General features: G+C 37.7%; 1 protein-coding gene across 16 annotated transcripts in view; it reads left to right on the top strand.

Annotated features, from left to right (window-relative positions):
- Positions 1-14,168, top strand: part of LOC124383802 (protein MTSS 1-like) — a 40,331-nt gene that overhangs the window by 381 nt on the left and 25,782 nt on the right. For all 16 annotated transcript variants that reach the window (XM_046846128.1, XM_046846119.1, XM_046846127.1 and 13 more), the window contains exons 1-3: positions 1-28; positions 3,468-3,529; positions 8,820-8,893. The exon at positions 1-28 is cut by the window's left edge and continues 381 nt beyond it. In XM_046846128.1, the coding sequence (XP_046702084.1) occupies positions 1-28; positions 3,468-3,529; positions 8,820-8,893 (164 nt within the window). The remainder of the gene's footprint in view (positions 29-3,467; positions 3,530-8,819; positions 8,894-14,168) is intronic.

The following is a 14,168-nucleotide window of genomic DNA, read 5'->3' as shown; positions in this document are numbered from 1 at the left end:
CTTTCAGGCCATTATTAATGACATGAAGGTAAAAAATGATTATTAATTTTGTGGTCCTTTAATTGTTAAATCTACAATTACTACTCCCACTTACACCACCACTACTACAAATAATTACTATTTATATTATATTAATTATTATTATTATTATTTAAAAGCAATCTTAGGTACAGTCTTATATATATATATATATATATATATATATATATATATATATATAAAAAATTGCTGTTTGTGAGTGATTCATTAAACATAGGCATTTGTATGTTGCTTTGAATTTGCAATCATGCACACATTTTTGCATGAAACTCACACACACCTGGTAAAGGGTCACGTGATTCAAAACAAACACAATCCTGATCTAGAAACTGAACAAAAATCCAGAGGAATGAAAGTTGAGGTTAAAAGCGGTCATTGTTGTAAATATCATGTTGGGATATTTTGCTACTTATACAATTGAATATAAATCACATATTGAGGAAAGTGCCATAAACCTTTTTTCCTTATGCCGTCTCGGGGAGTTTTTCCTTGCCACAGTTGCCACCGGCTCGCTCATCAGAGACAAACTTACACATAGAGAACATTTTATTCATTCTTTATCACCACTTTATCTGTGTAAAGCTGCTTTGAGGCATTGTTCATTAGTAAAAGCGCTACAAAATTAATTGAATACAATAAACTTGTTGTACTCTTGTACTTTTTATAATTACTGCAAAATAACAGTTTATAAGTGATTGTTTTTCGTTCTTGCTCGCTCCTGCTGTGTTTAAACGTTTTTTAATAACAATAAATACAATGAATTACAGTAGTAGTTGGTAAATCTTGACATTTCAAAACCAAAAAATAAAAAATATTTATTTACAATTTTCAAAACAAAATAATTCCCAAAACAGAATGTCTCAAACCTTAATTACAATTATTCAACATTTCTAATATACGATTCCAAAGTGGAAAAAACATTGTTGACATTTTAGATTGTATAGAATAATTGACATCTTTTTAAAGTTGGAAAATAAAATTGGTGAACGTGTTTGCAAAGTACGTTTCCTTTATAAGGGACTCCAGGACTGGTGTGATGTAAGTGTGCAATGTGTCAGAATTAGCGGGAACAAAGTGATATTAGTAAGATTACTGTTTGCCAAGAAATAAAAAAATATATATTTGCTAACTTGCAGTTACTACACTTTCCACCTGTTGGAAAAACTAAACAATTAAAGAGCACTCTGAACGTTGTTGTCTGAAAGGACTCCAGTAGTCTGGGAATGCATAATTTGAGAAATTGGAGACCCCCTGAAGTTTGTAAAATAGGGATTTCATGTAATCTGTTGGTCAGAGATTTTCTGGAGTCTGTAAATTAAAGACTATTGGCAATTCAAGGACCCTGTACATTATAACCTGTGGAGTCCTAGGACTCTATAAGTCAGGACATTCGGAGGACAGTAAGTCTGTGACCCTCCACTTTAAAAGTCTGGAACACTGGCCTATGCAACTTCTACCAGTGTCAGTGCAGTCTAGTTTATTTTTGTTAACTTTGGTAGCTAGTTTACTAGATCTAACTATTATTGTTAAAGTAATATAATACATACCAATAGGGTGTTAATGTACAAGACAATCCAATAGTAATGGTTTAGAGACAGTACCTCGGCTGAATGAACACATACAAACTCGGATGCGAAAAGTTGGACCGACTTTGAAATGCTCTATTGTTGCCGTTTGATATATTTTACCCTCACGCAGGGGTCGACTTTCAGGCCCCCCTAAAATATTAATTGCCTATTACACAGTGTCCACGTTCTGCTTTCATAAAGACCAGAGGACTGATATTGGATCAGGTGTCTTATTGTCTTTTACGCCATGTCCTAATTTGTGTTCATTTGCTGTAATGCATGGCTGATGATCGGTGAAATCATTGAAATTAAGTTCGGAATTTTACAGGCGTGTGATTTGACTGAGGTCTGAGTTCCAGGAGGTCTAAAATGTCAGGATTTATTTTTTTTATATATTTGAATGGATTGTGTAGATGTAATTTTAACAGCCCAGATCAGTGTAAATATCTTGTATTTGAGAGTTTTGTTTGTTTAATGCTTATTAGTGCAACTGAAGATCTAATTTTCTAGCCTGTATAAAGGAAGCTAGTTGTGAACTGTGGAGCTCTGAGGGCTCCTCCTCTCTCTCATTGTGTAGTTATTCCTCTGTCCAGTGTTGAGCAGTTTAAAGTTGCACAAGTCCCACATTCCTGAAGGGTCTGAGTCGAGCAGTGATCAGTCAGTCATTCTGTCAGTGCAGCTTTAAGGCAAAACATGAATCAAGCTTTTGTCTGGACGTGGTTTGCGTGTGGATGGTTTGTTTTCGTGCTTAATTCCTGAGCGATGCTTCGAGAGCTTAATGAAACTTTATCTGTTCGTGAAACTTTATTCCCTCAAGAGTCATTGTGTAAAGTACAAGAGACACATCAAGCCTTGGTTGGTGCTTGCGTGCAGGGGTATAAAATAAAGAATGACCTCATACTGTAGTGTTTAGGATCTTCTCAGTATTAAAAACGTTACACACACACATACACACACATATATATATATATATATATATATATATATATATATATATATATATATATATACGCACAAATTTATAAAGAAAAAAATGTATTTGTCAGCAGTATTTACATTTATAGCCTTTATCAAGATATGTAACATTATGCTGTAAGGATGATGGTTCATATAGATACTTATTTAGATTTGTTTCAGATTATTTGGGTTAATCTTACTACAATATATTATAAGTATATAGCGTATTAATATAATTAGACAATGCATCTTTAGATGTCAGTATGGTTGTTACCTATTTGCAAAAATAAGCTAAAAATGCACACTGTTCTTATGAGAAATGTAATCGAGGATGTTAAAACAACTACACTTACAAAGTGTATATATGATTTTATAGCTTCGTCCAATCTGTTGAATAAATCATAACTGTGAATGTGAAACGGTTGCATGTCTATAATTCAGAAATGCTACAAACACAACAAAGGAGGTTACAGTAAGGACAAAAGGGGTACAGTTGTGCCCCCCTCCACCCCTTACTGTAATCTTTTAAAACTTTTTCATATCATTACAAATTTCTAAATGAGGCCATGTTGACCTCATGATTAGTGACTACGCCTCTAATTAGCTTTTCATGTAAAGAAGATGCCACAGTGACCCACCCTCTTGAATTTCATTGCTTAAACAAAGACAAAATAGGTGCAAGCGTTTATTGCTTATTAATGGTCGTTAAGCAGATATATTTGTGTGGCATTTGATTCGCCGTCTCTTTTTTTTAAAGGTGCAGTGATCTGTGGCATTTAATGTCACCGATACCATGATTAGAAGTCAGGAATGATGTCTGAGTGGGCAGTTATTTGACTGAAAGTGTAGCATGGTGTATGAACAGTATCTGACTGCTCTGGTTGTGTGTTTTTGTTTCCACAGAGCAGTTACCCTGTCTGGGAAGACTTCATCAGTAAAGCGGGAAAACTGCAGGCTCAGATAAGGTAAGAAATATATTCTCTCTCTTTCTCTCTCTCTCTCTCTCTCTCTCTCGCTCTCTCTCTCTCTCTCTCTCGCTCTCTCATATTCTCTTTAGTTTCCATCCACCTGTATTTCTGTGCATTACTACTTTCTTTGTGTAAACTTGTATTACCTTTTACAATCAATACCCAGGTATTTGTGCATGTCTGGAAACATCCCCACTATTAAGGGATTAATTTCTTAGGAAAAATGGAAAATTGTCCTCAAAACAATACAAACTCAGGAAACCACTTTGTTTCAAGTCTGTTTTTTTTTACATTCTTTTCCCGCCCTGCACTAACACCTCCAAAATAGAACGAATCAACAAATCTTAAATCAGTCTGGAATTTTCTTTCCACACGCACAAACCCAGGACTCAGGAATATAAACCGCTCTTACATCCAACCCACCCAGAATAACTCAGTAACGCTCAGAGGTTCCCGCTGATTTCCTGAACGTTTGGAATTCGATGCTAATTTTGGAAAATCCACATGAAGGAATCTGAGATTCGGTAAAAGTCTCATCCAGTCTAATGCGTCTGTATTTTCACTGTGTTATTTGTAATGTAATATCAGTGTCACGGTGAACTACTTTTCCACAGTTGTGCCTAAAAAGACAAGATTCATGGGGATTGCTTTTGCCAGTTGTCCATGGAGAATATTTATGAGGTAGACGACGTTTCAAATCCGTCACGCTCACGTAGATCCTCTTATCAATAACGATCAATCGAACGCTATCATTCCAGCACTGATTTAACATTAAAGTGCATCATCCTGGGCACATTCCCAAAGGGCTTATAGACGTGTATAACGTGCATCCGTTTCTCCATGTTGTTGCCTAATTCTTGTAGTTTGCACAGGGAGGAGAAATTCCACACAAAGCCTTTCTGGATGAATGCCTCTGTTTGATCAGCATGAATCATGTGATGAAATTAAAGTCATATTACAGACTTATGCAAGCTGTAGAATGAGCTAGCATGTAGAACAGCCCGGATTGAATTTTGAAATTTTATTTAATGTCAAAAAGGAGTTAGTTAGTAATGATGATGTATCAGAGCTGTACATGAGCTAGAGTTTTACAATAAAGCTGAATTCAGCTGATATTTTGAGTCAGGTTTTCTTTTTCTTATTGCAGGTTTATTTTATTCTGCCTCCAAAAACCCTGCTCAATTCTTCCAAGAGCTGAACGTGGTGCAGATAATCATCTAATTTCACATTTATGTACAGTCACATTACATTTAATGAAGTATGTTGAAGGGCATGAAGTGTTTTAGCTGTACAGGGAAACAATGACTTCCTTTTTTAATTGTGTACAAAAAAACATCTAAAAAGCAAACACACGGCTGTGGACATGTCTGATGACATATCGAGTTTGAGGGCTCTGTAATTTGGTTGTCAGGATCTTCTGTCTCTCCTCACCTCACCTCACCTCATCATTACAGCTCTTCTGGACAGATCTGAAGTGAAATTAATATCTACTCTGTTTTTTTCCCATCTCCCACATGATCTGACCTGCTTTATAATTATTTTGAGAAACCTGAAATGAAACGAAACGTGATCCAGGCTCTCCGATGATGTTTTTGCCCTCTGATCTGCTTTCAGTGGCTTTTCCTTCATTTTTCATTTCTACCACCACTTCAGTCATCACACGCATGATCGACAGTCCACGATTCCGAGGCCTTTAAACCCAAAACCGAGCAAACATCTGCTGATAATCAGCAATCTAAAACAGCAAAATGTTTAACCTCAAACATTTACAACTTCTTATTAACTTTCTGTTTTCTTTTCTTTAGTAGGTTTGATATTTGTATATTTGAAATGCACGTCCTTAGAAACTATTTAAATAGTAAGCTAGCTACAAAACAGTGTGTTTATTGACGCAAACACTTTCATTGTATAAATTTTCCGTTCAGCCCTTGGTTTTTGTGAATGAAATGTAATGTCTCGCATATGAACTAATTGTGTAATTAGCGATCAGTATGAGCCAACACAGGTTTAGAATCCAAGAGCTCACTGGATGTGCAGCGATTCAAAAAACGAGTGTATAATTATAATAGTTTGAAATGTGTGACTCAGATCTATGAACACGTTTCCTAGTAACAAGCTGAAATGAGTTTTGCCGTGCGTATTTCTCTTTAGCCCGTGAGCTACTCGAAAGTTGCATCACAAATGCAATGAAAACAAAGTAGTTTAATGGTGTGTTAAATTATGGTTATAATTATGTTATTGTAGAAATGTAGCAAGTGGTATTTAATGAAATTGTGAAGAATGATGTACTGTAGTGTGATCTAACATAAGATAACATAACACAACATTCCATATTGTACTGTTCTAATGTACTAATGTAACATAACATCACATCACAGGGCCTTCACATAGCCTGGTGCAAATACGCATGTACTATAACATCCAATTTGTAACATAAGATCGTATCAGAATGTGACGTAACTTACTGTACAATAGCATGTTACACACCATCATGGGCAATGTACCACAGTAAGAGTTACATATCACAACACAATGCAAAGTTTGTATTACTTACAATTTTGCGATAGCATTTTGCATTATATTACCGTATTTTTCAGACTATAAGCCGCTACCTTTTTTCCCCACGTTTTGAACCCCGCGGCTTAAACAACGAAGCGGCTAATTTATGGTTTTTTTCTGGGTTTTTCCCAGTTTCTTAAACTTCAAGCCAAAAAACTGAGCCACATAACATTAGACCAATGAAATTTCCGTACGGAAACGAAAAAACGCACTTCACCTGTGTTCTGAGCTGCACGGCTTCGGGAGGAAAAACTTCACCTGTGTTGATTTTTAAACACACGACGATGACAGAAGATAAACTCCCCAGAGAAATACAGTGGTACCTTGACCTACGAGTTTAATTCGTTCTGTGGACGAGCTCGTATCTCAATTTGCTCGCACATCAAATCAGTTTTTCATATTGAAAATACTTAAAATGGCATTCATCCGTTCCAACCCTGAAAATGACACCCTGTTTTTATGTTTCATGTTATTACATTAGGAAAATACATTTCTAAATATCAAATCTTGTATAAAAACATTATAGAAAGAGTATGTAAAGATATAATAAGGTTTTATTCAGTGTATTTTCCTTGGAGATGAGACGACTTTAGCTAACGAAAACGCCGGTGGGGTCTGTGTGTGTGTGTGTGTGTGTGTGTGTGTGTGTGTGTGTGTGGAGGGGGGGTAGAGGCGATAAGCGGAGGTGGAGGGAAAACTTGTTTTTTACTATCACCCCTGTACACTACGTATCCCTAAACTTTACTTATCTTAATTTTCGTCACAATCGTCGCTTTCTGGCTTCACTTCGCTATCTAGCAGTGGCGTCTCGAGCTCGTACCTCAATTTTTTGCTCGCGTAACAAAGAAAAAAAATCGACCGAGTGACCGCTCGTACCTCGGAAAACTCGTACATTAATGCACTCGTAGGTCAAGGTACCACTGTAGTTGTGAAAGGAAGGAGGAAGACTGTGAACAATGACTTTCTTGGTCAGCTACTGTTTAGATAAAAGCCGTTGTAGCGTGTTGAGTCTGGGTGAGGGGGAGAGCTCGCTAACTCCAGTTGCAACAGAAATCATATAAGCACAGGCAGGTTTCCAAAACTCGTACTTTTTTATTTTTCTTGGCAACAGCGTTACGGGTTAGTCAAAGAAACTTAGAAATGAGCATCAGAAAATAATAAGGACATATTCCTCGGTCTCCACACATGCAGTAATACCGAAAAAATGCAGTGGCACACTATTCCCAAAATACCGTTATGCTCCTAATAGAAGCGCAACATATTGTATTTAGTGTCTTTCGTTAAAGCCTGTGTAAAGTACATTAGTTTCAGTGTAGACCACCTATAGACAGGTGTGGCTTATTTATGTTAAAAATGAAAATCTTTGTCAAGTGGGTGCGGCTTATATAAGGGTGCGCTTCATAGTCCGGAAATTACGGTATATTCCATTTTATATGATGTTATGTAATAATATGAATGATATTTGTTATGCTTTGATCTATAATGTTAGAGTGAGGAGGCCAGAGGAAGCCTTGGATGAAGTCAACATTCAAGTTCATCCCAAAAGTGTTCTATAGTGTTGAGCTCTATAGCAGTGTTCTATAGTGTTGAGCTCTATAGCTCTATAGCAGGCACCATCAAAGATTTTCCACTCCAACCCATATACACCATATCTAAACGGATCTAGCTTTGTGAACAGGGGCATAGTCATGCTGGAACAGGTTTGGGTCTCCAAGTTTTGGTGAACGGAAAATGTAATGCTACAAGCAGTTTAGGAAGACCCACATATGGCTGGAAAAGCCACGTGTCCAAATACTCTTGTCCATATAGTGTATATTATAGCAATATAATAGAGTGTAAATAAACATATCCCAACTATTGCTATATTTATTGATACATCATTAATATTTATTACATGAATACTAATATTGTAAATCGAAACGATTGTAGTGATATTTGAATAGGTTGTAACACTTCAGTGTGGGAAAGGAATGATGGTTTTGAGAGGTAAAATAAGTTTCATTATATTGACGTAGTAATAACGCAGGACCGGTTTATTATGAGTCACACAGCTGGTGTGTCTAAGTCAACACGGCTTTTTTTAGACATCACATGATCGTTGTGCATGTGTATATAAATGTGTGATTGTAGAGAAACTCGTAACATCTTAAGGTTAACTAGAAGTGTCATATGTTTGCTTACCTGAAAAAAACTCGTCCTTGAGAGCGAGCCTGGGCTCGACAGTGGAACGTTTCAGTCAGAGCCAAAAAAGGAAAAAGAAATAGAAATCAGGTTGTATTCGTGTTGAGTGAAGGATAAAGAAACTGTAGTGAAAATGTAGAGAGAATGTACTGGGCCTGGCCTCAGGGTTTGTTTCTTTTGGCCCATGAGGATCTTCAAAGTGTATATATGCTGCTTTCTTTCTTTCTTTTCAGTTCTTTTTTTCTTCTCCTGGATGTTTTTTCTCTCTTTCTGTTTTTCTCCATATCAGTCTGCAGAGACTTTATCGGAAACTGTTTTGCATTGTTAAAGGATCTCCAGCAGCTGGCAGGAACCTGGTGTTCAGGTCGAGGGTTCCCAAGGTTGAAGGTTCAGGACGGCTATTAAACACACATTAAACCTGCAGGATTAAAGATCTCCATCAAGTTCCTGAACCCCTGCCAGATGCCTGCACGTGTGTGTTGTAGATAAAGCTGTATAAGGAGAGAGGAACTAAACTTCTGTGTGTGTGTGTGTGTGCGCGTTTCAGGACGACGGTAATGGCTGTGGCCGCCTTCCTGGATGCCTTTCAGAAAGTAGCCGATTTGGCCACAGGGACACGAGGTAAACTCTTTTTTAAATCATGAAACATTTCTTTTTTTCGATGTTATTTCTTATATCACGTCATCTGCAGTAATTGTCCCATTTGTTGCAAAAAGAAGGGGCAGTTCGGTTAGTGCTGAAGAGATCTCTTGGTGTGTGTGTGTGTGTGTGTGTGTGTGTGTGTGTGTGTGTGTGTGTGTGTGTGTGTGTGTGTGTGTGTGTGTATAAACTCTATGCACTTCTATTAATAGCCACCTAGAAGTACACACACATCAATCAGCAGCCTGTGAAGCAGAAAGAAAACTGGCATTGAGGTGAACTTCAGGGATCCTTGATTCTCTGTTAAAGCCTGCCCCACACACACACACACACACACACACACACACACACACACACACACACACACACACAGGCTGATATGTTTAATGTAGATGGAAGCCACACTACACCCACACTGCCCTGGTGCATTATTACTGTAAGTGCTTTTTACCACACAGTAACGCCCAGTTCCCTTTGCTTAGGGGGGTCTCACACACACACACACACACACACACACACACACACACACACACACACACACACACACACACAATTTAGTTTTATGTGCCGGAATCCCAAAGGCTTTTTACATGAATGGAAAGAGGGTGAAAGTATAAATTTATGCATTCTTTGGGCTTTTGCTCCAATTTTAGTGCTTTATGATGTTGGCCAGTAATACATCTCTCTCTCTCTCTCTCTCTCTCTCTCTCTCTCTCTCTCTTTACTACCAGCCAATCAGAACCCCACAGTTGTTATACTAGCTATTCAAAACTTTGCCGTCTTTATACCCACCAATCAGAAACCCACAGTCATTATGCTAGCCAATTAGGAAGTCACATTTATCATACTAGCTAATCAAAACCTTACAGTAGTCATATCAGCCAATAAGAAACCTTGCAGTTATTATACATTGTACAATCGCCATAACTTGCTTATCAGGGATAAATGCACACCTTGACTGTTGATTTCTGTAAAGCTGCTTTGAGACAATGTCTGATGTGAAAAGCGCTCTAGAAATAAACTTGACTTGACTTATACTTGCCAATCAAAATCTCACCGTCTTTATACTAGCTAATCAGAAACATTGCAGTCATTATTTTAGCCAATCAAATCCTTACAGTCAAAATTTTAGCCAATCAGAACTTCACAGTTATTTTACCAACCAATCGGAAACCTCATAGTGGTACTAAATTCAGTAATGTTTAATGAGACACGACACAAAGCAGAAATAGAGCTTTAGTTTGACCTTGCATTTGACCATGCAATACACTTCTAAGAATTACATTGACTGTGCCATGTGTTTACTACAGGTTTTGAGTGTGTGTGCTATACTGATACACTCATGTTGGAGCATGCAGCCTGTTAAACCCATTAGCCGAGGGGTGTGTGTGTGTGTGTGTGTGTGTGTGTGTGTGTGTGTGTGTGTGTGTGTGTTTCATCACATACCAACTTTATAATGACTAAACCGCATTAAGGAGGTTTTTGGTAATAAAATGTCAGTCAAATTCAGAGGTTCTGTATTTTATGACCCAAGTCGTAAATTTATCTGACTTCTCAAACACCACTGCTTCCTGATCGCAGAGGGGATGCTGATTTATTTAGCATATGATGCTAGCATGTCCTCCACAAGCCAAAGTTTCTACACCTTTCTGCCTAGTTGACAGCAAGCAATGGCATTTCTTACTTCTCTCAACACACATTTAACACACAATTATTGCCTGAATGTCAATGATTTTTTTCCCTAAAACTGTGTGAATTTGCTGAGGAACATCAGACTAACTAGTAAATTAATGTTGTCACTTATGTTAACTCTTGTGTGTTTGCGGCTTTACCGCTACATCAGTGTCCTCTTACAGAAGTGTGTTAAAGTTCCTGTTACCATAGAAACATCAACTAATACATTTTTTTTTTTACTTTTTTTTTTTTAAACAAATATTTGTTTTATCTTTAAATCTTTACATCTCTGCTGAGAGACAGAAAACACAAAAGATCTGGAACTGAGTGAACTGAGTCTTCTTCATTTTCACTCTTGTATTATATTTTCTTCTGGAAAATGGAAATGGAGCAGCGTTCCCAGTGGGACGCCTGAACAGGGCAGAGTGAGCGTCTGTCCAAACACTTTGACTGGTCCAGGAGCTGCTGTCTGGGCTGAACACTCAGCTGTTTGTGAAGCTCCAAGTTTACATGGCACAAAGTGATCAGATTGATGAGGTTATTGTTTTGGATTGAATCAATGATCTGCATTAAACCCGGGGAGCTTGGATTTGGGTGGAGCGTCACCAGTGCAGGCTTTAGAGTACCAGTGTAGTAATTATCCTCTTTCTTGGATGTTATGACTTACTAAAAAAAATACCAAGTTCGTCTAGTGAAGAATTCAATATAACCTTTAAGTTATAAAAATGAGAACTATTTAAAGGTGTTATTAAACACAGGCATTTTCAGTTCAGTTTCATGTTAGTTTTTGCCATTATTATTTAACAAACAAATTGAACCATGGCTTAACTATAAAGCAAACTCATTCGGATGTCATTTCATCATCTTCCATTAAAATATTTCTTACTTGCCTGCATTTCAGCATGTCCTGATTTGGCGTCACACACTGCAAGTTACAATGTATTTCAAGTGTCTGTGGTGCAGACAAAAGTCTACACAGCGTATTTAGTCATACAATAAGTAGTGTAATAACAGGCTTACAATCAAACTGATGGAGAAACCGGCCCCTGAAGTAGTGCGCAGAAGGGAATGGGATGGAACCTTGCTGACCCAGGAGAATGGTTTGCTTGAAATCACTCCCAATATACTTTTGATTTTTGAAAGTCCAGTCTATGAGGTTTTGGCTGTGGACTGGTGCTCATGGAGGAATGAGATGGAACCACGGCCTCTAGGCAGACGTTTGCGGAGCAAGCGGAAAGAATCTCTGAGACACCGCAGTTACGCATCATAAGTGAACTTTCCATCATCAGAACTTGGATGGAAATGCCATCATCTCCAATATCAGAACACATTCAAACTTGATGTTTAATTGGCTCGTGGAGTCAAATATATATTTCTTATGATGTCATTTTGCTCTGGCTCTCTGGAGCAGTTTGCAGTTTGATGTTATTTCCTCCTGGATCACTTTTCACTTTTTTCATGTCCTAAATGTTCTTTCACACATACACACAGGGAACTAAGCCGAGATTAAATCTCATGCCCGCTAGTGCTTGGTGTGTTCCAGCGCCCACTCGCTGTCCTCTAAGTGACCTCTCAGTGTTGTTCTGACGTTATCAGAGTTGTAAGTTCTGACACGCTTTAGGGCTGCATTTAAACAACCACAAAACAGCTTCTAGGGCACAAAGTTAGGACAGACGTAATGAAACCAGAGTTCTGAGAGTGTGGTTCATACATTTATGCGGCGTACTGAAGACGAATCATTTTGGCACGACACATGCCTCAATTATTTAAATGTTATCCATCCATCCAAAACAAGAACAACTCCACAAAGAGCTCGGACCTGTTTAGGGACAATCGCATTTCTGAGGAAACGTGTTCGGTATTTCCCATGAAAAGAGAGTGTGATTAGTTTGTTTTTCCTCACAAGATAAATACAACAACTGAAAAAAAAACTCTATCTATCTATCTATCTATCTATCTATCTATCTATCTATCTATCTATCTATCTATCTATCTATCTATCTATCTATCTATCTATATATATATATATATATATATATATATATATACACATTAAACATGCTAACTGTATCCATGGCAATATACCGACTATAAGCCGCTACTTTTTTCCCACGTTTTAAACACACGACGATGCCAAAAGATAAACTCTCGAGAGAAATAGTTGTGAAAGGAAGGAGGAAGACAGTGAACAATGACTTACTTGGTAGGCTACTGTTTAGATAAAAGCCGTTGTAGCGTGTTGAGTCTGGGTGAAGGAAGAGCTCGCTTACTCCAGTTGCAACAGAAATCATATAAGCACAGACAGGTTTCCAAAACTCATGCTTTTTTATTTTTCTTAGCAACACCGTTACGGGTTAGTCAAAGAAACTTAATCAGATATCAGAAAATAATAAGGACATATTCCTCGGCCTTGCACACATGCAGTAATAGCGGAAAAATGCGGCGGCAGGCTATTCTCAAAATACCGCTCTGCTCTTAAAGAAGCCACAACATAATTTACCCGTTACACCGTGTAACAGGCACTGTCTTTCGTTAAAACCTGTGTAAAGTTCATTAGTTTCAGTGTAGATACCTGTAGTTTATAGAAGAAATCTTTGCAAAATTTACAGCTTATATATGGGTGCGCTTTATAGTCCGAAAATTACGGTAGCTAGTATATGTCTATCTGAACATATTACATTTTCCTACACCTTTTTAATCTGAATCTGCTTTTTATCTTGTTTGGTCTTGTTCAAGTATATCGGTGCTCCCTTGTGCAACTGCTCATGTTTCCTGTCTCAGGATTAGTTTCTCTTGCACAAACATTTAGACATAAAGGTGCGATTTGGGGAAACGGAAGAAGCTTATTCCCGCATGCGAGCTACCATTATCTTCCGAAACATCTCCTACACCTGAGCAGGTTAAAAATACGTGTACCGTTACACCCCAAGCTTGTTCTGATATGTTATGGTTTCTATAGCCGCAGCTCTGTAAAAAGAGTGAAAACATTGTTAAAATGGTGAAGTTTTTTTGTAACAGTAAATATAATAGTATATATTTTTCTTACTTAATAATAATAATAATACAAAAAAGTATAATGCTTAGTGAAAGTGTGAGATTCAGAAGTTCATTATCGGACTTGTTTCTCACTTTGTCCCTATTGTTCGGATATTTATGATTTTTTTTCCCCTTGTATGTAAAGCTAATCCTCAGTAATCCCAGACTAGCAGCTTTCACTGGGCTTTATCTTTTAACTGTCTCATAAAAGCCACACAGTTCACACAGTCATAAAAACCTTGGTGCAGCTTATACCTGTTTTCTTTTAAAGTTTGTTGGCCAGTAGCTGCGTGGGTGTGAAGATAACCGTGTCAGGAAGTGCACATCTTCTGTGTGTTTGTGTAAATACATGTCAGATGGATGGCCTCATAGCCTCATGGGCTCACTGCGCTGGACTTTGACTCGGCTGGCCTGGATGATGTGATTTTCCACACGCTGTGGTTTTTCCCAGATGATTATGAAAGTTACACAAATAAAAGGCCACCTGTTAGGATCGTTTGCATTTGTTCACAAACGTGTCGATTTTTCACTCAGAATTTCAAAGGAA

This window comes from Silurus meridionalis, chromosome 4 (assembly GCF_014805685.1).
Source record: "Silurus meridionalis isolate SWU-2019-XX chromosome 4, ASM1480568v1, whole genome shotgun sequence".
Taxonomy (NCBI): Eukaryota; Metazoa; Chordata; class Actinopteri; order Siluriformes; family Siluridae; genus Silurus; species Silurus meridionalis.
The sequence above is the reverse complement of the archived record's forward strand: the minus strand, read 5'-3'. Positions and strand labels throughout refer to the sequence as shown.